The following is a 21,319-nucleotide window of genomic DNA, read 5'->3' on the forward strand; positions in this document are numbered from 1 at the left end:
TTATGACTTGCGATAGCTATAATAATCAAAGTAAGTCTTTATCCCCTGAGAAGCTGTTTATTTTTTTTAATTAATTCTAAAATCTTTTATTAAATGTCAATATTCCAAATTTATCTAACCTTCTTAGATCAAAATCTTATTTTTTGTTTGTTTGTTTCACATTTCTTCAAGTTTTATAATTATTTTTTCTTTTGTTTAGAGTTGGAAGATAAAAAAATCCCTTGACAAAGACTTACAAGCTTGTTGTTCCAAAGGTTTCTAGTATTTTTAAGATGCTTAATAGGCAATTACTGAAAATGATTAGAAAGTGAGTCTTGTGAACTTAATGTTCATACGTTTTCCCCCATGGGTATGAGCAAGACAGGTAATCCTATTATATCCTAGTTCAAGCCTGCTGAAAATTGCTATCTGATAGTCTACTTGCAATAAGCAGTTTATTTGGAGCACAAGTGGTTGATTTCCTGTCTTCTCTATCTGGAGATAATGATGATAACGATAATGATAACTTTATTGTCACTTTGAATGTACACCAATTGGCATACATCAAAATGAAATTTCGTTGCATACAGCTCTCAAAGGGTCACCACCTCCGATATATACTTCTTGTTCGTGGCCCGCTCAAATTTCACATTGTCCATTTTAGTCTCTAGGGAGTGAACGATGGCACACATGGGGCTCCATGTGGATTAGCCCTCAAATTCGCTTGTATTCTGACAACCTCGCCTTCTTTCCTTTTTCTGATCCTGACTCTTCCACCTTTTCCTTAAAGAGGCCTTGCTTCTTTTCGCCCCTGGAGCACGCTTTTGGAGGACAAAAGCCTCTCTCTCTTCCTCTGGGCCTGCCGACAGCCTTATCCAGTTCCTTTGCTTCATAAGCTCCAGGTCCTCTCCTCCTCTGGAAACAGCCCATGCCAGCAAAGATTGTCGGTCGTATGTTGTATGTTACCTTAGTTCCACCATGTTGCTCAAACACATTAAAATTTCCTGATCATGTGGCCTATAGCCCTTACTATCCCTCCCAAAACTATTTGCCTTCAAGAGCCAATGCAGCCGCAGCCATTCCAGGCGCCGCCATCTTAGATCAGAGATAGAGATGTTCCAAGTTTACCATAGTCATCAGCTCCATTTTTACTGAGTCATCTTCAGTTTGCCATACCACCCTCAGAAGTCTCCAATATAATGGGGACTGAATTCCAATTATAGGGAGACCTCGAGTTACGAATGTAATGGAGCCTGCCAACGAACCTGAGGATTCGTTGGAGTGAATCATGTAAAATGAATGTGAAAACTTCCTGCTTTCGCCCACGCATTCGCTAATCTAATGAGCAGGTCAAGTGCATGGGGAAGGGGGGGTGGGCTAGTGATGGAACAAGCCACCTGCTTAAGACCACCCAACCCACTGAGATACCTCATGCAATTACTTCACCACCCCACCACCCCTATCTTGCTACGCTGGGTCATTTACCTTGTGAAGATCTGTCTCCTCTCTGCTAGTTTCTTTGAGAGCGGGACAATTTCACTTCTAGCATCCGATTGGCTTGCACACACTTTTTGTGAACTGAGAGTGAAATAATCTGGGTGCTGTGATTTTGCAGTCTGAGGTCCTGTGAAATTACGCTGCCTCAAAATTTTGTGTGGTGACTGGAAGCTCTGGGCATCGATATCTCTCAGCCTGAAGTCCTGCAAGATCATGGTGCCCAGAACCTTTCACTCTCAGAGCATTTGCTGGAAGCAAAACCGTCCCGCTCTCAAAGAAACCGCGGCAAAGAGGAGACACATCTTTGCAAGGTAAATGAGTCCGGTATGACAGGATGGGAAGGGGGAAGCAACTGTGGGAAATAGCCAGTGTGAATGTTGCAGTGCCTCTGCAGGTAAGGGTAAATGACTGCTGTGGTGCTGAAACATTTGTAATTTCAGGACTGTGTCTTAAATACTTGGGTTATCGCGTAACTTCGAATGGTCACTAAGTGAACTGTCATAACTTGAGGATTACCTGTATTACTTTAAGTGATGTTCCAAGGCTTTAAGAGATTTCTCCTATAGATCTCTATGAATACAGCTAGGTCACCCTACTTAATTTACTGTCAGGATACAGGGACAGTGAGTTAATTGATACAGAACATCACTGTCACTGGCAATCTAGGAAAATAGGGGAACTCAGGGACCATTGTTGTTGTTAGCTGCGAAGTCGTGTCCGACTCATCGCGACCCTATGGACAACGTTCCTCCAGGCCTTCCTGTCTTCCACCATCTTCTGGAGTCCATTTAAGCTCACGCCTACTGCTTCAGTGACTCCATCCAGCCACCTCATTCTCTGTCGTCCCCTTCTTCTATTGCCCTCGATCTTTCCCAGCATTAGGCTCTTCTCCAGTGAGTCCTTCTTTCTCATTAGGTGGCCAAAGTATTTGAGTTTTAGCTTCAAGATCTGGCCTTCTAAAGAGCAGTCAGGATTGATCTCCTCTAGGACTGACCGGTTTGATCGCCTTGCAGTCCAAGGGACTCGCAGGAGTCTTCTCCAGCACCAGAGTTCAAAGGCCTCAATTCTTTGGCGCTCAGCCTTTCTTATGGTCCAACTTTCACTGCCATACATTGCAACTGGGAAGACCATAGCCTTGACTATACGCACTTTTGTCGACAGGGTGATGTCTCTGCTTTTTAGTGTGCTGTCTAGATTTGCCATGGCTTTCCTTCCCAGGAGCAAGCGTCTTTTAATTTCTTGGCTACAGTCCCCATCTGCAGTGATCTTGGAGCCCAGGAAAACAAAATCTGTCACTACCTCCATTTCTTCCCCATCTATTCGCCAGGAATTGAGAGGGCCAGATGCCATGATCTTGGTTTTCTTAATGTTAAGTTTCAACCCAACTTTTGCACTCTCCTTTTTCACCCGCAACAAGAGGCTCTTTAGTTCTTCTTCACTTTCTGCCATTAGAGTGGTATCATCTGCGTATCTTAGGTTGTTGATATTTCTTCCAGCAATCTTAATTCCAACTATTGATTCATCTAGCCCTGCCTTTCTCATGATGTGCTCTGCATATAAGTTAAATAGGCAGGGCGACAGTATACAGCCTTGCCGGACTCCTTTCCCAATTTTGAACCAATCAGTGGTTCCGTGTCCAGTTCTCACTGTTGCTTCTTGACCCGCATATAGGTTTCTCAAGAGACAAATAAGATGGTCTGGTACTCCCATCTCTTTAAGAACTTGCCACAGTTTGTTATGATCCACACAATCAAAGGCTTTAGCATAGTCAATGAAGCAGAAGTAGATGTTTTTCTGGAACTCCCTAGCTTTCTCCATGATCCAGCGTATGTTGGCAATTTGATCTCTAGTTCCTCTGCCTCTTCGAAATCCTGCCTGTACTTCTGGTAGTTCTCAATCCACATACTGCTGAAGTCTAGCTTGTAGGATTTTAAGCATGACTTTACTAGCATGAGAAATGAGTGCAATGGTGCGATAGTTTGAACATTCTTTGGCACTGCCTTTCTTTGGAATTGGAATGTAAACTGATCTTTTCCAATCCTGTGGCCACTGCTGAGTTTTCCAAATTTGCTGGCAAATTGAGTGTAGCACTTTTACTGCACTGTCTTTTAAGATTTTGAATAGCTCAGCTGGAATACTGTCACCTCCACTAGCTTTGTTGTTGCTCAGCTTTTCTAAGGCCCACTTCACTTCACATTCTAGGATGTCTGGCTCGAGGTCAGTGACCACCTCATTGTGATTATCAGGGACGTTAAGCTCATTCTTGTATAGTTCTTCTGTGTAATTTTGCCACCTCTTCTTAATCTCTTCTGCCTCTGTTAGGTCCCTGCCATTTTGGTCCTTTATCATGCCCATTTTTGCATGGAATGTTCCCTTCATCTCTCCAATTTTCTTGAAAAGATCTCTGGTCCTCCCTATTCTATTGTTTTCTTCTATTTCTTTGCACTGTTCATTTAAGAAGGCATTCTTATCTCTTCTAGCTATTCTCTGGAATTCTGCATTCAATTGGGCATATCTATGTTTTTCTCCCTTGCCTTTCGCTTTCCTCCTTTCCTCAGCTATTTGCAAAGCTTCCTCAGACAGCCATTTTGCTTTCTTGCATTTCTTTTTCTTTGGGATGGTTTTGGTTGCTACCTGTTGTACAATGTCGCGAACCTCTGTCCATAGTTCTTCAGGCACTCTGTCTATCAGATCTAATTCCTTAAATCTATTTGTCACCTCTACTGTATATTCAATAGGGATATGATTTAATTCATACCTGAGTGGCCTAGTGCTTTTCCCTACTTTCTTCAGTTTAAGCCTAAACTTTGCAAGGAGAAGCTCATGGTCTGAGCCACAGTCAGCTCCTGGTCTTGTTTTTACCGACTGTATAGAGCTTCTCCATCTTTGGCTGCAGAGCATATAGTCAATCTGATTTCTGTGTTGACCGTCTGGTGATGTCCATGTGTAGAGCCGTCTCTTGGGTTGTTGGAAAAGAGTGTTTGCTATGACCATCGTATTCTCTTGACAAAATTCTATCAGCCTGTGCCCTGCTTCATTTTGTACTCCAAGGCCAAACTTGCCTGTTATTCCAGTTATCTTTTGGCTTCCTACTTTAGCATTCCAATCCCCCATGATGATAAGGACATCATTTTTTGGTGTTAGTTCTATAAGGTGCTGTAGGGCTTCATAGAACTGGTCAATTTCATCCTCTTCAGCACTGGTGGTTGGGGCATAGACTTGGACTACTGTGATATTGAATGGTTTGCCTTGGATTCGAACTGAGATCATTCTGTCATTTTGAGGATTGTATCCCAGTATTGCTTTTCCTACTCTTTTATTGACTATGAAGGCTACTCCATTTCTTCTGAGGGATTCTTGTCCGCAGTAGTATACCTGATGGTCATCTGAATTAAATTCACCCATTCCTGTCCATTTTAGTTCGCTGATACCTAAGATGTCGATGTTCAGTCTTGTCATCTCTTGTTTGACCACGTCCAGCTTGCCTTGATTCATGGATCTTACATTCCAGGTTCCTATGGAGAAAAAATCTTTACAGCATCGGACTTTCCTTTCACCACCAGACACATCCACAGCTGAGCGTCCTTTCGGCTTTGGCCCAGTCGCTTCATTCTTTCTGGCGCTACTAGTACTAGCCCTCTGCTCTTCCCCAGTAGCATATTGGACGCCTTCCGACCTGAGGGGCTCATCTTCCAGCATCATATCGTTTTGCCTTTTGGTACTGTCCATAGGGTTTTCATGGCAAAGATACTGGAGTGGGTTGCCATTTCCTTCTCCAGTGGATCACGTTTTGTCAGAACTCTCAGCTATGACCTGTCCGTCTTGGGTGGCCCTGCACGGCATAGCTCATAGCTTCATTGAATTACGCAAGCCCCTTCGCCACGACAAGGCAGTAATCCATGAAGGGGTCAGGGACCATACAAGTTATTTATTTATTTATTTTATTTTATTGATTTTATATACCACCCTATTCCCGAAGGACTCAGGGCGGTTTACAGGGCGAGTTAAATTAATACAAATAAGTACACTTTAAAATAGAATTAAATTAAGACTAGCCCACAATTAAACAAATTAAAATTAAAATTAAAATTAAAATTAAATTAAAACCCCCTCAGTCCAGGCCAGCAAGATCGAACAACCAAGTTTTAAGGTCCCGGCGAAACGAGCAAAGGTCTGGGGCAGTCCGAAGTTCTACCGGCAGTTCATTCTATAGGGCAGGCGCGCCCACAGAGAATGCCCTCCCCCTTGGAACCCTAACCGGCAGAACCCTAAGGAGGCCCTCCCTGTGGGAGCGCACAGGACGCTGTGAGGCTGATGCTGGCAGCAGGTGCCCCCTGAGATAATCCGGACCCATGCCATTTAGGGCTTTATAGGTCATCACCAGCACCTTGAATCTCACCCAGAGGAGAATTGGAAGCCAATGCAGCTCGCGGAGAAGAGGTGTTACATGAGAGTATCGGGAAACTCCCATTACTACTTGCACAGCTGCATTTTGCACCAGCTGAAGCCTCCGAGTGGTCAAGGGCAGCCCCATGTAGAGAGCGTTGCAGTAGTCTAACGAGCACATGAATGACTGTAACGAGCACATGAATGACTGTAACGAGCACATGAATGACTGTACGTAGGGCATCTCGGTGCAAATAGGGTCACAAGTGGCGCACCAGGCGAATCTGGGCAAAAGCCCCCCTGATCACAGCTCCTATATGATCTTCCAAACTGAGCCGTGAATCCAGGAGAATGCCCTATCAACAGCGGCTTCATATAGATGTTGAACAGGAGGGGAGAGAGAACCAACCCCTGAGGAACTCCACAAACGAGAGGCCTCGGGGCAGATCTCTGCCCTCCCGTCAACACCGACTGCGAACAGCCCAGGAGGTAGGAAGAGAACCACTGTAAAACAGTGCCCCCCACTCCCAGTCCCCTGAGTCGTCGCAGCAAGATACCATGGGTTGATGGTATAAAAAGATGCTGAGAGGTCTAATAGGACTAGGACAGAGGAACAATCCCTGTCCCGGGCCCGCCAGAGAGCATTTACCAGCGCAACCAATGTCGTCTCCGTGCTGTACCCAGGCCTGAAGCCCGATTGGCATGGGTCAAGATAATCGGTTTCGTCCAGGAACAGAGGGAGCTGATGAGCTACCACACTATCAACAACCTTCGCCAAAAAGCGAAGGTTGGAGACTGGACGATAGTTGTTCAAAATCACTGGATCCAGGGCAGGCTTCTTGAGGAGGGGTCTCACCACTCAAGGAGGTGGGGAAAATACCCTCCCTCAAAGAAGCAGATATTACTGCCTGGAACCAGCCTCTTGTCTTCTCCCAAGCTGAATAAACCAGTCCAATAAACAGGTGGTAGAGCTCAGCCTCCTCATAATCCTATCCACCTCATCGGGGGTCACAGGATCGAACTCAGTCCAGATAACATTCTCAAGACCATTCGTCTCCTCCATGTCAGACTCTGCCCAGCCAGAGTCCAAACTGGCCCGAATCTGAGCGATTTTGTCCGCCAGATGTTATGTAGCAAGTAACATAATCACAGGGTCAGTCATAAAGGACTCAAATGTCTATACACCAATGCGCAGAGTATGAACAGTAAGCAGGGTGAACTAGAAATTCAGGTAAATGAGGACAGATATGATATTGTTGCCATTACGGAAACATGGTGGGACGAAACCCACACAGCTAGAGGGATTTAAATTATTTAAAAGGAACAGACTAAACAAAAGAGGCAGTGGAGTTGCTCTCTATATAAGAGATAACTTTATCTCTACAGAAATAGAGCACAACAATGATGAAAATTATAAACTTGAATGCATTTGGGTCAATATAAAAGGGGAAAAAATGACACTGCCATAGGTGTATACTATAGGCTGCTCAATGAAGCAGAGGAAATAGATGGAAATTTTTGCTAGTCAGCTAACTAAGGTATGTAGGGAGCACATCACAATAGTAATGGGGGACTTTAATTACCCTGATATCAACTGGGAGACAAACTCTGCACCAAGTGGAAGATCAAACAGATTCCTGACAAACCTAGCAGACAACTTTCTCTCCCAAAAAGTAGAGAAGGGAACTAGGGGATTAGCCATATTGGATTTAATTCTCACTAACAGAGATGAAATGATAGAAGGTGTCAAAGCCACAGGAACCTTGGGGGGAAGTGATCATGCAATATTGGAATTCAACATTCTGGAAGCACAAGCAATAGAACACAGTCAAACTAGAGTCTTGGACTTTAAAAGAGCTAATTTCAATAAACTTAGAGCAGGGGTGTCAAACTCAATTTCATTGAGGGCCAGATAAGCGGTTGCCCTCAAGGGGCCAGGTGGGTGTGGCCTGGGTGGGCGTGGCCCACTGGGTGGGCGTGGCTAGAGTGCGTATGGCCTACTGGGTGGGCATGGCCAGCTCTACATCGTTCGCATCAAGGGTGCCTATGGGGGCCTGGGCAGGAGTGGGACAGATCTGGGGTTCTCTGGCAGAAGGAGGGTCTCTGGGCCAGGGCCAAGGCAGTGGGGGCCGTTCCCTCACTGTTTCCAAGATGGCTTCGCGGGCCGCATGAAACCACTTCACGGGCCAGATCCGGCCCCCGGGCCTTGTGTTTGACATGTCTGACTTAGAGAGACCTTGGGAAGAATTCTAAAGGGGAAAACAACTCAAGAAGCTTGGGAAATTTTGAAAAGTGAGATAATAAAGGCACAATACCAACAAAGAAGAAAAAGAACAACTCTCAAAAGAATCCAGCATGGCTACATAAAGAACTCTCTGATAAATTGAAAGACAAAAAGGACAAGTAAAAAAAGTGGAAAGAGGGGCACATAACTAAGGCAGAATATCAGCAAATAGTCCGATCCTGCAAGGATGAAGTGAGGAAAGCTAAGGCTCAAAATGAACTAAGGCTTGCGACCAAAGTCAAAAATTAAAAAAAGCTTCTTTCAACATATAAAAAACAAGAAAAAAGTTAAGGAAATGATTGGTCTATTAGTGTGGGAAAGTGGCAAGAAGGTGACAAGCAAAAGGGAGAAAGAAGAACTATTTAACTTGTTATTTGCATCTGTCTTTACACAAAGGGAAAAAACAGTCCAACCTACCAAAAACAGTGCCATAAAAAAACAGAATAGAAACGCAAGTTAAGATAGGCAAGAAAATTGTAAGTGAGCACCTGTGCAGCCTAGACGAGTTCAAATCACTAGGACCAGATGGATTACACCCCAAGGTTGTCAAGGAACTGGCCGACGTGATCTCAGAACCACTGAACTATATTTTTCAAAGATCCTGGAGCACTAGGGATACCAGAGGACTGGAAGAGAGCTGATGTAGTTCCCATCTTCAAAAAAGGGGAAAAACTAGATCCAGGAAACTACAGACCTATCAGCCTGACCTCAATACCTGGGAAGATTTTGGAAAAGATAATCAAACAGCAAATCAGCGAACAACTTGATGCAAACAAAGTCATCACTAAAAGCCAACATGGGTTTGTCAAAAACAGATCATGCCAGACAAATCTTATTGCATTCTTTGACCAAGTGACAAAACTAGTGGACCAGAGGAATGCTGTAGTCCTCAATGCGTGTGGTCCTCAATGCGTGTGGTCCTACATGGAAGGAAGTTTGTAGTGGGGTGCCCCAGGGCTCTGTTCTGGGCCTAGTGCTCCTCAACATCTTCATCAATGATTTGGAAGAGGGGATAGATTGGGAACTCATCAAATTTGCAGACGACACCAAGCTGGCAGGAATAGCCAATACTCCAGAAGATAGGCTTAAGATACAGGAGTATCTGGACAGACTCGAACACTGGGCACTATCTAACAAAATGAAATTCAATGGTGAAAAAAGTAAGGTTCTACATTTAGGCAGGAAAAATCAAATGCACAGGTATGGTATAGGTCAGGGGTCAGCAACCTGAAACAGCAAAAGAGCCACTTAGAACCGGTTCCGTCACACACACAAAAAAGTGGGAGCCGCAAAATGTCCGTGCGCATGAGTGCATGCATGCACATGCGTAGAACAAGGGAAAATGTGCACGGACGAAGGCAGCAGCTCTCCAAACCTCCGCCGCCCCGTTTGGAGAGCTGCTGCCTTCGTCAAACACGGACGAATGCAGCAGCTCCCCAAACAGAGCGGCGGAGGTTTGGAGAGCTGCTCGGAAGGCAGCAGCAATCCAAACCTCCGCCGCCCCGTTTGGAGAGCTGCTGCATTCATCCGCATTTGAAAGAAACACGAACGCAGCAGCTCTCCAAACGGGGAGGCGCTGCGTTTGTCCGCATTTGAAAGAAACACGGACGAATGCAGCAGCTCTCCAAACATGGAGGCGGAGGTTTGGAGAGCTGCGCAGCTCTCCAAACCTCCGCCTTCCTGTTTGGAGAGCTGCTGTGTTCGTCCGCGTTTGAAAGAAACACGAACGCAGCAGCTCTCCAAACGGGGAGGTGCTGCGTTCGTCCGCGTTTGAAAGAAACACAAATGTAGCAGCTCTCCAAACGCGGACGAACGCAGCACCTCCCCGTTTGGAGAGCTGCTGCCTTCGTCAAACATGGACGAAGGCAGCAGCTCTGCAAATGGGGCAGTGTAGGTTTGGAGAGCTGCTGCCTTCGGCAAACATGGACAAAGGCAGCAGCTGCAAATGGGGCGGTGTAGTTTTGGAGAGCTGCGTGTGCAGCAATTCAAACTGCCGCCGCCCGTTTGGAGAGCTCCTGCCTTCGTCAAACATGGACGAAGGCAGCAGCTCTGCAAACGGGGCGGTGTAGTTTTAGAGAGATGCTCGCGCAGCTCTCCAAACTGCCGCCGCCCGTTTGGAGAGCTGCTGCCTTTGTCCCACTTTTTTTTCCAGAACAGCTGAGGAGGACAGGGAGCCGCAGGAGACGGCTTAAAGAGCCGCATGCGGCTCTAGAGCCGTGGGTTGCCGACCCGTGGTATAGGTGGTACCTTGCCCAATAGTAGTAACTGTGAGAGGGATCTCGGAGTCCTAGTGGACAATCATTTCAATATGAGCCAGCAGTGTGCTGCAGCTGCCAAAAAAGCCAACACAGTGCTAGGCTGCATTAACAGAGGGATAGAATCAAGAACACGTGAAGTACTAATACCACTTTACAATGCCTTGGTAAGGCCACACCTGGAATACTGCATCAAGTTTTGGTCACCAGGATGTAAAAAAGATGTTGAGACTCTGGAAAGAGTACAGAGAAGAGCAACAAAGATGATTGGAGGACTGGAGGCTAAAACATATAGGGAACGGTTGCTGGAATTGGGTATGTGTAGTTTAACGAAGAGAAGGATGAGGGGTGACATGATAGCAGTCTTCAATATCTAAGGGGCAGCCACAAAGAAGAGGGAGTCAAGCTATTCTCCAAAGCACCTGAAAGCAGAAAAAGAAGCAATGGATGGAAATTAGTCAAGGAGAGAAGCAACCTAGAACTAAGGAGAAACTTCCTGACAGTTAGAACAATTAACCAGTGGAACAACCTGCCTCCAGAAGTGGTGAATGCTCCAACACTGGAAGCTTTTAAGAAGAGACTGGACAGCCATTTGTATGAAATGGCAGGGATTTTTTTCTCATAGAACGCTCAGAACGGAGTTCCGGCACCTTTTTTGGATGGAACCTTGTAGGGTAGGCAAGGCAGGTTGTATGACATGTGTGAGTTCCGGCACCTTTTTCTTTTACAAAAAAAGCACTGTGAAATGGTATAGGTTTTCATGCCTGAGCAGGGGGTTGGACTAGATGACCTCCAAGGTCCCTTCCAACTACTACTACTACTACTACTTCTTCTTCTTCTTCTTCTTCTTCTTCTTCTTCTTCTTCTTCTTCTTCTTCTTCTTCTTCTTATTATTATTATTATTATTATTATTATTATTATTATTATTATTATTATTATTCACATTTTTGCTGTCTTCAGTCCCATTTGCCTTCTTTCAAGGACCATTTAAATGGGACTGAGTGCAGCCAGGGACTAAGGATCTAGCTGAGAATACAAGTACTGATAATCTATAATGTGGGAATTAAAATCTGCTATGGATTTTAAGCTGAGAGTAAGAATTTACCAGTTCTATCAGTAGTGCTTCACTGGGAGCTTAAGACTTGGAAGCACAGTCTGAAGGAACCCGGTTTCCAAGCCTGGAAGACTTGTATGGCTTTGAGTCATATTTACTGAGCAGGACAATATTATAAAGTTGCTGCCAAAGCATTTTTCCTAATACTAAATTCTTTTTAAAAAATCTGCTGTAAAATATTTTTAATATATCAACTTTTAAAAGTTTAAAAGTCAGCCTCTATGTTTGTTCATGTATGTACATATGTATGTGTATGTTTATGTGACTGTGTACGTATATAAGAGATATATAAGAGCAGATACAGCAGGTTTTTCTTTTTTTTTTTATTGAAAAGTTTTAACATACATTTTCTCTTTAACAGTCCCCCCTCCCCCTCCCCTCTCCCTCCCTACCCCTCTCCCCCTCCCCCCCCACTTCCCAGAGCTAAGTACAAGGTATAAAAACAAAAAAAAAACAATCATAAACATCCATATGCTAACAACCATAAACTCTAAAATCTATCACTCTCTGGCTCATATAGGATAATACAAACACTATTAATATTAAATATATATAAAGAAAACAAGAAAAAAAAAGAAAAAGAAAAGGAAGACTTATTCAAATGCTACATGAAACTTTTTAGTCCTATATTTGTTCTGGATATACTCAATCCATTTTCTCCATTCCATAATATAACGTTCTTGCGAGTGATCTTTCAAATAAGCCGAAATCTTTGCCATCTCTGCCAGGTCAGAAACCTTTAAAGTCCATTCTTCTATGGTCGGCAGTTCCTCTTTCTTCCAATACTGACCTATTAAGAGTCTTGCTGCCGTAATTAAATTCAACATCAGCTTAGTGTCCACAACCGTAGCATCTGTAATTATTCCCAACAAGAAAAGTTGCGGGCAAAACTTTATCCTTTGCTTGAAAATCTTCTGCATATTCCACCAAATTTTAATCCAGAAGGCCTTAACCTTTTTGCAAGTCCACCATACGTGAAAATATGTTGCATCTTCATCACCACACCTCCAGCATTTTGGCTGATAATTCGGATACATACTTGCAAGCTTTTTAGGATCTAGATGCCATCTATAAAACATTTTATAAAAGTTCTCTCTTAAATTTTGAGCTTGTGTAAATTTTACGTTCCTCACCCAAATCTTTTCCCACGTATCCATTGTAATAACTTCTTGGATGTTTTGGGCCCATTTTATCATACAGTCCTTAACAAGTTCTGTTTCTGAGTCAATCTCTATCAATGCAAGATATATCCGTTTAATATGTGCTGGTCCCTGATTTCTAATTTGCTTTATCAGATTTTCATCAGTCATTGTAAAGCCAATTTTCTGGTCTTCTTTCCACCTGGCCCGTAGCTGAATATATTGAAACCAAGTTTGAACAATCTCTTCATCTCGCAAGAGGCTATATGGTTTCAAACACCAGACATTTCTTTCCAAGCTTAAAATCTCTTTATACGTAGTCACATCATGTTTAAAACCAACATTTATATTTTCTATTGCGTGTTTTGGAATTGCCCACAATGGTATCTTACAGTCTAACTTATGTCTATACTTCTTCCAAACTCTCAGCAATGCCTGTCTTAAAATATGCACTCTAAACACATTATCTACCTTCTTATCATACAACAAATATGCATGCCAGCCAAACAGCAAATCATGGCCCTCAAGATTTAATAATCTCTCTTGTGTCAAATTAATCCAATCACTTATACCTGCTAACGCAGCAGCTTCATAATATAATTTAAGATTAGGCATTTTAAGACCACCTCTTTCACGAGTATCCTGCATAATCTTAAGTTTAACTCGTGGCGTTTTCCCTGCCCAGACAAATTTATTGATACCTCTCTGCTATTCCTCCAAATTAGAATCTTTCTTAAGAACCGGTATCATTTGAAATAAGAATAAAAATTTAGGCAGGACATTCATTTTCACTGCTGCGATTCGCCCCAACAAAGACAATTGCAGTTTTTCCCAACTCTCCATTTCTTTTTGGATTTTCCCCATAATTTTTCATAGTTATTTTTATATAGTTTTGTATTAGAGGGCGACAAAAGCACCCCCAAATATTTGACCCTTTTAACAATCTCAAATCCAGTTAACCCTTCTAAAAGGGCCTTTTGCGATGCTGTCATATTTTTAGCCAGAATTTTAGTTTTTTGTACATTAACTTTAAATCCAGAAACCTTCCCATATTGCATTATTATCTCCATCAGGTCCACAACAGAGCTCTTCGGCTGGGTCACAGTAACAACCAGATCGTCTGCGAACGCTCTCAATCTATAATCCTGATCTCTAATTTGTATACCCTTAATTCTTTCCGAATTCCGTATTTTTACCAGTAATATCTCCAATGTTAACACAAATAACAAAGGCGATAACGGGCACCCTTGCCTTGTACCCTTCTCGATATTACATGCTTCTGACAAGCTATTATTAACTATTATTCGGGCTGTTTGTTTTTGATATAATGCCCTAATTGGTTGCAAAAATTTATCCCCAAAATTCATTTTATCTAAAACTTTCATCAAAAATTGCCAGTTCAATTGATCAAAGGCTTTTTCAGCATCTAAAAAAATTAGCGCCGCAGGGATCTGGTTGTTCCTTTCCAAAAATTCCAACACATCAACTATATGCCTCACGTTGTTTTTCATTTGCCTGCCACTAATAAACCCAGTTTGATTGCAGAACCCTCATCAATCTATTAGCCAACACCTTAGCAAATATCTTATAATCTGTATTTAATAGTGATATCGGTCTGTAGTTTTTTACTTGAGTAACATCTTGGTCTTCCTTCGGAATCAAAGAAATAAAAGCAGTTCTCCAAGACGGAGGCACCTTTCCCCCTCTCTGGATTATCTGGAACAATTCCTTTAACGGTTTTATCATCTCTAATTGTAAATTTTTGTAGTAGGCCGCAGTCAGACCATCTGTACCTGGCGCTTTATCCACCTTCAACTCCTTAATTGCTGTAAGTATTTCTTCTTCTGTAATCAATTGATTAATCTCCTCTTTTTGTACTTGCGTAAGAACCGGAATGCTAGCATTCTCCAAATATACATCAATGTCTTTTTCGTTAATCTTCTCCTTAGCATATAATTTAGAATAAAGATCCACAAAGGCTTCCTTAATAAGATCCTGTTGAAACACTACCTTTCCCTTATATTCAATTTTGTCTATATTAGAAGCCCTCTGCTTTTTCCTTAGTCTATAAGCTAACCATCTACCTGGCTTATTAGCATTGCAAAAAGTGTTATGCCTGGCAAACCGCAAATTGGTAGCCACCTGGTCAGCCATTAGTTTATCAAATTGTCCTCTTAATAGCTTAATAACCTCCTTAGTCTTCACATCCAATGGATTCAGAATCAAGGCATTCTCTTTTTCCTTAATTTCATTCTCCAATTCTTTCCAAAGTACGTCTGTGTTTATTATTCATATATATCAACACCCCTCTCATATAGGCCTTGCTAGCATCCCAAACCATGTCCATAGAAGTATCCTTATTCATATTAATTTCAAAAAAATCCTTCATTCGCTGTTTACACTCTTCCACATTTTTCTGATTTCTAAACAAGTTCTCATTTACGCGCCACGAGCGCCTATCTCTATTGTCCTTATTAATCTCTAACCATACTGGACTATGGTCAGAAATAGCTCTTGCACAAATCTTAATCCTAGAAAAAAAATCGTTAGTCAACAACATGAAGTTAATCCTGGAAAAAGATTGATGTCTATCAGAAAAAAAAGTATAATCCTTTTCATGCGGGTGTGTGTCACGCCAAATGTCTCGCAATTCCAAATCATCCTTCATTTCAAAAAAAGATTTAGGCAATCTGGCATGACACGGAACACGCTTAAAAAAACCAGCCTTATCCATCTGTACGTCCAAAACACCATTCCAGTCCCCCATAAAAATAAACGATTTGTAATCCAACTGGGTAAGCTTTGTATGAAGTAAGCTAAAAAAGTCAGCTTGTTGTTGTTGTTGATTAGGAGCATACAGTCCAACTAAAAGCTTTTTTTGCCTTCTAACAACAAATCTATCATTACGTATCTTCCATGCTTATCTGCTTCAATTAAGTCCACTGTTAAAGCACTTTTAACATAGACAACCACTCCGTTTTTCTTATTCATTGCAGAGGCGACAAATTGCGTACCCAACCTTGAGTTCAATAAAAACTTTTGGTCCATAGCCCTAATATGCATTTCTTGCAAGCATATAACATCAATCTTAAATTGTTTTAAATATTGAAAAACTTTCTTTCTCTTCTGAGGCGAGTTTAGTCCATTAACGTTCTAGGTTAGAAATTTAGTCGCCATGCTTGTCATCCCGAAGCTGTTGGAGCACATCTTTAATAGCCCCTCTGTCGCCTTTGGGCCGCGCTCCTCCCACTGCCTCGCTATAAGTGCGCTTTGAAATTTTCATAAACTTCTGCTGGTCTTGTTCTTTTATTTGTTTTGCTCTTTTTAAAGCAGCACGCGTCACCCTCAGCTCTCCAACATCAGCCAACGAAGTTATAGTTTGATCCCCTCCAGCACCATTCTCCTCTGTCTGTCCATCTTCTTCTCCAGATCCCTTTGCCGCTTCCAGAAGTGATAGTGGGGTTGCTTTTAAAACATTATTGTAAAAATCACGCACCTGTGTCACAGTAACCAGACAGTATCTTTTGCCTTCATGCATCGCCACCAATCCAACTGGGATCTCCCATCTGAACCTTATATCACGTTGCTTAAGTTCCTGCACAAGAAATGCAAAGTCCTTTCTTCTCCTTAAAATCTTTGGAGGAATTTCCTTTAAAACCAAAACTTCTTGGTCAGCAACCACTACTTTAGTATCATAGGCGGCTTGAATAACTTCATCTCTAGTTTCTCTCTTTGCAAAATAAACCACCACATCTCTAGGTAGCTTTCTCTGTCTAGCAATCCATGAATTTACACGAAAAACTTTATCCATGCATCCCTTTATTTCAGATGCTGGCTGACCCAATACTGCTTCCAGAGCTTCAGAAATCAGCTGCTTTAGGTCTTCTTTAATATTTTCTTTTAAGCCTCTGATTCTAATAGCATACTGCATCTGATGAAACTGAACAAGACTTAATTCTCTGTCTATTTTATCTCTTAAGTCTTCATTCTCCAATACCTTTACTTCTAATATAGCATTTTTTTGAGTCAAATCTTCCACTTTTTCTTCCAAACCTTGCACATTCAGCCACACTTTCCACTGTAGACAAAATGTCTACCCTCATCGCACTGAATTTCTCTTCCATCCTCTCTTCTATCCTCTCCTCCATTTTCTTCAATTTCTCCTCCACCTTTGCCAATTTATCACCCAGTGTTTCTAAAATTACCTGGGCATGTTTTTCAAGAGCATCTTGTAAATCCTTCGATGTCAATGCAGCAGGAGGAAGCAAGGCTTGCAACAATGTCTGTTGCACCGGGGAAGTTCCAGCACTCCGAAGAGTTTTTGAGGGAGGTTTAGCCGCCATCTTTTTACTTTTGCTTGTTACGCACTTTCACTTTAAGTTTAAAAAGTCCATTAAGCTAGAGAGTAAAAATAGAAGTCCTCTTCACCTCTTCCTCCTGTACCGCTCTGCCTGCTCCTTTTATTCCAGGGTCCTTCCGTCTGGCAGGGGTGGTCGCAAACGCCTGGCTCTGCTCCAAGAATCCCGGAGCAGAGACGCTGAACAGCTGGGAGCAACCCAGGCTACGGGGGAGTTCAATCCTTCAGCCGCCCAAGCTTTAAGCTCAGGCGGCCCCGGAGAACTCAACCCCTACCTGGGGCCTCTCCCCCTCCTCTTCTCCCGAGGAGGGGGCTTCAAATTCACCCGAACAGCTGATCGGCGCTGTTTCGGGTGAAAACAACACAGCTGAGCAGCGGGCAGCCCGAAACGGCTGTCTCCGGCGCCGTGCCGCCACCGGAAGTCAAGGTTTTTCATACACACATGCAAGCATTAGTAAATAAATCCTGGGGACAATGTAAGCAATAACTAGATCCAATGAATAATATAATTCAAGATAAGGCAGATTCTTATGTTCATAACATAAAAAGAGAAATCAGTGAATGAGATAGAGGACAGATGGACTGCTTTGTCTTGGAAACAAACCAAACTATTTCTCAATTTGGGAAAACTATGAGTTACATTTTATTTTTTCTATTTTAATCCCATTTATATCCCGCCCTTCTCCGAAGACTCAGGGCGGCTTACACTCTAAGCACAAATCAACATTTGAAGCCTGCTCATGCCCAGTTACCACACATAATCCTTAGTGTTACCTTAACCACTATTGAGGACTTAGAACAGAGTTTGCGTATGCAAAATTACTTTCAGCATGGTAAATGAGGGACATAATCCTTTTAATTTTTTCAAACAATAGATGGAGAAAAACCCTAATTATTCATTCATCTCAGATACATATAAAGAGATCAAAACACTCAAAATTACTTACCACTAGCCAGCCGCTGTTCACGACATCTACATCAGTGACAGAACGATGCAATTTACCTTGCTTGCTATGATCTGCATATACCTCTGAATCAGAAGTGTAGCCACGATCTAGGCTGGTTTCATTTGGATGATAGGAGATCTCACTGTCTGACTGAGCTCCTTAAACAAACAATTAAACAAAATGGAATGAAGCAAATGTGCAAAAGCTTATTTTTGTTTATGCCATCAGAGACTTATTATGATGGAAATGCTGGGAGTCGTTCCAATCGTAGCAAAAATGTGGGAAAGAAGATTTAGATCAGAGGTGTCAACTAAATTTCATTGAGGCCCATATCAGCATTATGGTTGCCCTTGGGGGTGTGTGTGGCTGGGGGGGTGCAGTCTACTGGGTAGACGTGGCTGGCATGGGAATGGCCTATTGGGTGGGTGTCACTCATGTCAGGATCTCCGGCGGAGGGGGAATGGGATCGGGGTGAGTGCCAGGGCATGATCCACTGGAGGAGCCTCACCATCCCTCTCAGGCTATGCAGGGGAGGCCCTGGATGGTGGCTTGGACTGCCCGGAGCCCTGGGCAGCAGAGGTCAAGTGCCCAGCCCAGCTCTTGAGCTCCCATGGCACCGGGATCCCACAGCCCTGCCTAGCCCAGCTGCGTTTACCTCCTCCTCGAAGCTACTATTACTGCTGTACTTGCTCTCCTTGGCCAGGTTGCTCATGGTGGGTGCAGGAGGGCAAAATACATGTGTCAGAGGGAAGTCCACTCCCTCTCCATGCAAGGAGACCTGGCTTTGTAACCAAAGTATCCTCACCAATAGGATGGGATGGGGATGGAGAAAGGGCAACAGGGCTGCTGGTGGCCAAGTGCTAAGGTGGGACTTCCCTCAGGACCTCCCTCCCTGTCATTCCCATCTCCTTCCTTCCCTCCCTCTCTCTGTGCCCAGGAAGAGACAAGGGGAAGGAGAAGCAGCGCTTCTCTCAAAGAATAACACTGTTGGAAGAGACCTTTGAGGTCTTCTAGTCCAACCCCCTGCTCAAGCAGGGGACTTATACCATTTCAGACAATGGGATATCCAATCTCTTCTTAAAAGCCTCCAATGATGGAGCATCCACAAGTTCTGAAGGCAAGCCTTTTCACTGGTTAGTTGTTTTCAGAAGTCCTTAGTTCTAGGCTGGTTTTCTTCTTGATTAGTTTCCATCTATTATTGCCTTCTAATGCTTTGGAAAACAGGTTAACCCCTTCTTCTCTGTGACAGCCCATCAAATATTGGAACACTGCTATCATGTCACCACCCCTAGTCTTTTTCACTAAGCTAGACATACCTAATTCCCATAAACATTTGTCATATGTTTTAGCCTCCAGCCTCCATCTTTGCTTATCATCCATTTAGACCAGCTCCCCCCCCCCCCCCGGTTTGGTTTATAGAACAGTGGCCACAAGAGCCTTCTCAGAGACAGCACCCCAATTATGGAACTTTTTCCCAAGGAAAATATGAACAGTGCATCCCTTGTCCATTTAGATGCAACTCCAAACACATTGTTCAGCCAGGCATATGTAGAACAACACCACATTTTATAGTCAAACAGCACTAAGTAAATTATTACTAATATATTTCTTTCTTAAAATACACACTTTTAATATTGCTTTAAGCAGTGCTGCTGATGCTTTACAATAGCTGTCTTTGAGAGTTTTCTTGTAAACCACCCTGGATTTCTCCAAAACATTTAATTTCAAATTAGATGTTGATTTAATAAATTAGGCGCATACTGCAGAGAAAATAAGGCATTCCATTTCTAGCCAGCATAGCCACACAGCATAACCACAACTGTGGTTCATGACACCCGAAAGACATTAGTTTGGGTAAGGCTGGATTAAATTATAAAAGAGCAGATGAGGGGAAGTAGAAATGAGAAACACTTTCCACGTCTTGGACAAAATAATGGGGGGGCAGTTGACTCAGGATTTTAATTTCAACTCACGCCAATTCCTCTTAACTTGCCATTCAATCCAAGCAGTTCTACTATCAGCTGGATTTTAGGTATGGGAGGTGGCAAGAATAGACTACAAAGCCAATCTGCGAGTTTGCTCTCTCACCTGCCTGCACACCACCTCCCTGACGGTGCATTTGTGTGTGTGTGTGTGTGTGTGTGTGTGTGTGTGTGTGTGTGTGTGTGTGAGAGAGAGAGAGAGAGAGAGAGAGAGAGAGAGAGAGAGAGAGAGAGATCTCCTTTTAATAAGTTTGCTTACTCCATTTGCAACGCTCCCCATTCCCTACACTTTTGCTTCCCTGCTGGCTCAATCTCTCTCACTCACATACAAAAACTCTCCCTGCTTTCTCCCCCTTCACACACTTTTCCTCCAGCTTCACCTGAATGGTGAGGGAAGAGGTTAAAAAGGGGGGAGAAAGTGGGAAGCTCCCCTTTATAACACCTCAACTTCTCCTCCCCTTTCCCCTCTCTCTCTGTCTCTCTCTCTCAGAGACACACACAAATACACAGAAACCCTTCCTGCTTTTTCCTCCTTCTCACCCTCTCTCCAGCCACTGTGGGCTGATCACACCAGTAACCATACCCATAGAACTGCTGATCCCAGGCATGGAAAACAGAGTGGCCCTAAAAGACTTACTAGACTCGGGGTGCACCAGATGCTTAATAAGCCCGACCCTGGAAGAAAAACTGGGGGTCTGCCTGAGAGATTAAAGAACCTAATTGCTTTCTGCCAATTAGATAAGTCAGTTACGGGGGGGGGGGTGTCCCAGCCACGTCCGCCACTGAGTCCCTAGGCATGACCATGGGAGGCCACTCTGAGACACTAAGCTTTATAGTGACACCAATGGAAACTGCAGGTGGATTTGAGGAAGGGATTTTTGAAACTCCCAAAGAGGAAGCAAGCCCCAGGCAAAACAAGCCACAAAGTGGGAAAGGATCCCTGCAGAGAAAAAGTGGCTGCTTCAAAAAGTGAGCTCCTGCAAAGCAGGAATACCATGACTTGGTTGATGTATTTAGCGAGAGAGCTTCCAACAAACTCCCACCGGAGATTGTTCCCGGAGCCAAACTACCAAAAATAAAGTTGTATTCCATGACCCCAAGGGAGTGAGACAAATCTTCCAAGTTCATAGAGAAAAACTTGGCCCAAGGCTTATTCACCTGGGTGCCCATCCTTGTTCTGTTCTGGGAGAAGAAAGATGGGTCTCTTCATCTCTGTGTTGATTATAGGGGTCTGAATGCTATGTGTGTTGAAAATGTGTACCCCCTTCCCCTCATGAAAGACACACTGGCCTACCTTTCAAAGGGCAAAATCTTTTCTAAACTGGATTTACAGGACCCATAATACAGGGTCAGAATTAAGGAAGGAGAACAGTGGAAAA

General features: G+C 43.3%; 1 protein-coding gene across 5 annotated transcripts in view; it reads right to left on the reverse strand.

Annotated features, from left to right (window-relative positions):
• The window catches only part of GBF1 (golgi brefeldin A resistant guanine nucleotide exchange factor 1), a 343,732-nt gene that overhangs the window by 47,142 nt on the left and 275,271 nt on the right, over window positions 1-21,319 (reverse strand). For all 5 annotated transcript variants that reach the window (XM_083364149.1, XM_083364148.1, XM_083364146.1 and 2 more), the window contains exon 31: window positions 17,959-18,116. In XM_083364149.1, the coding sequence (XP_083220275.1) occupies window positions 17,959-18,116 (158 nt within the window). The remainder of the gene's footprint in view (window positions 1-17,958; window positions 18,117-21,319) is intronic.

The sequence above is a fragment of the Vipera ursinii genome, assembly GCF_947247035.1.
Source record: "Vipera ursinii genome assembly, chromosome: 5".
Taxonomy (NCBI): Eukaryota; Metazoa; Chordata; class Lepidosauria; order Squamata; family Viperidae; genus Vipera; species Vipera ursinii.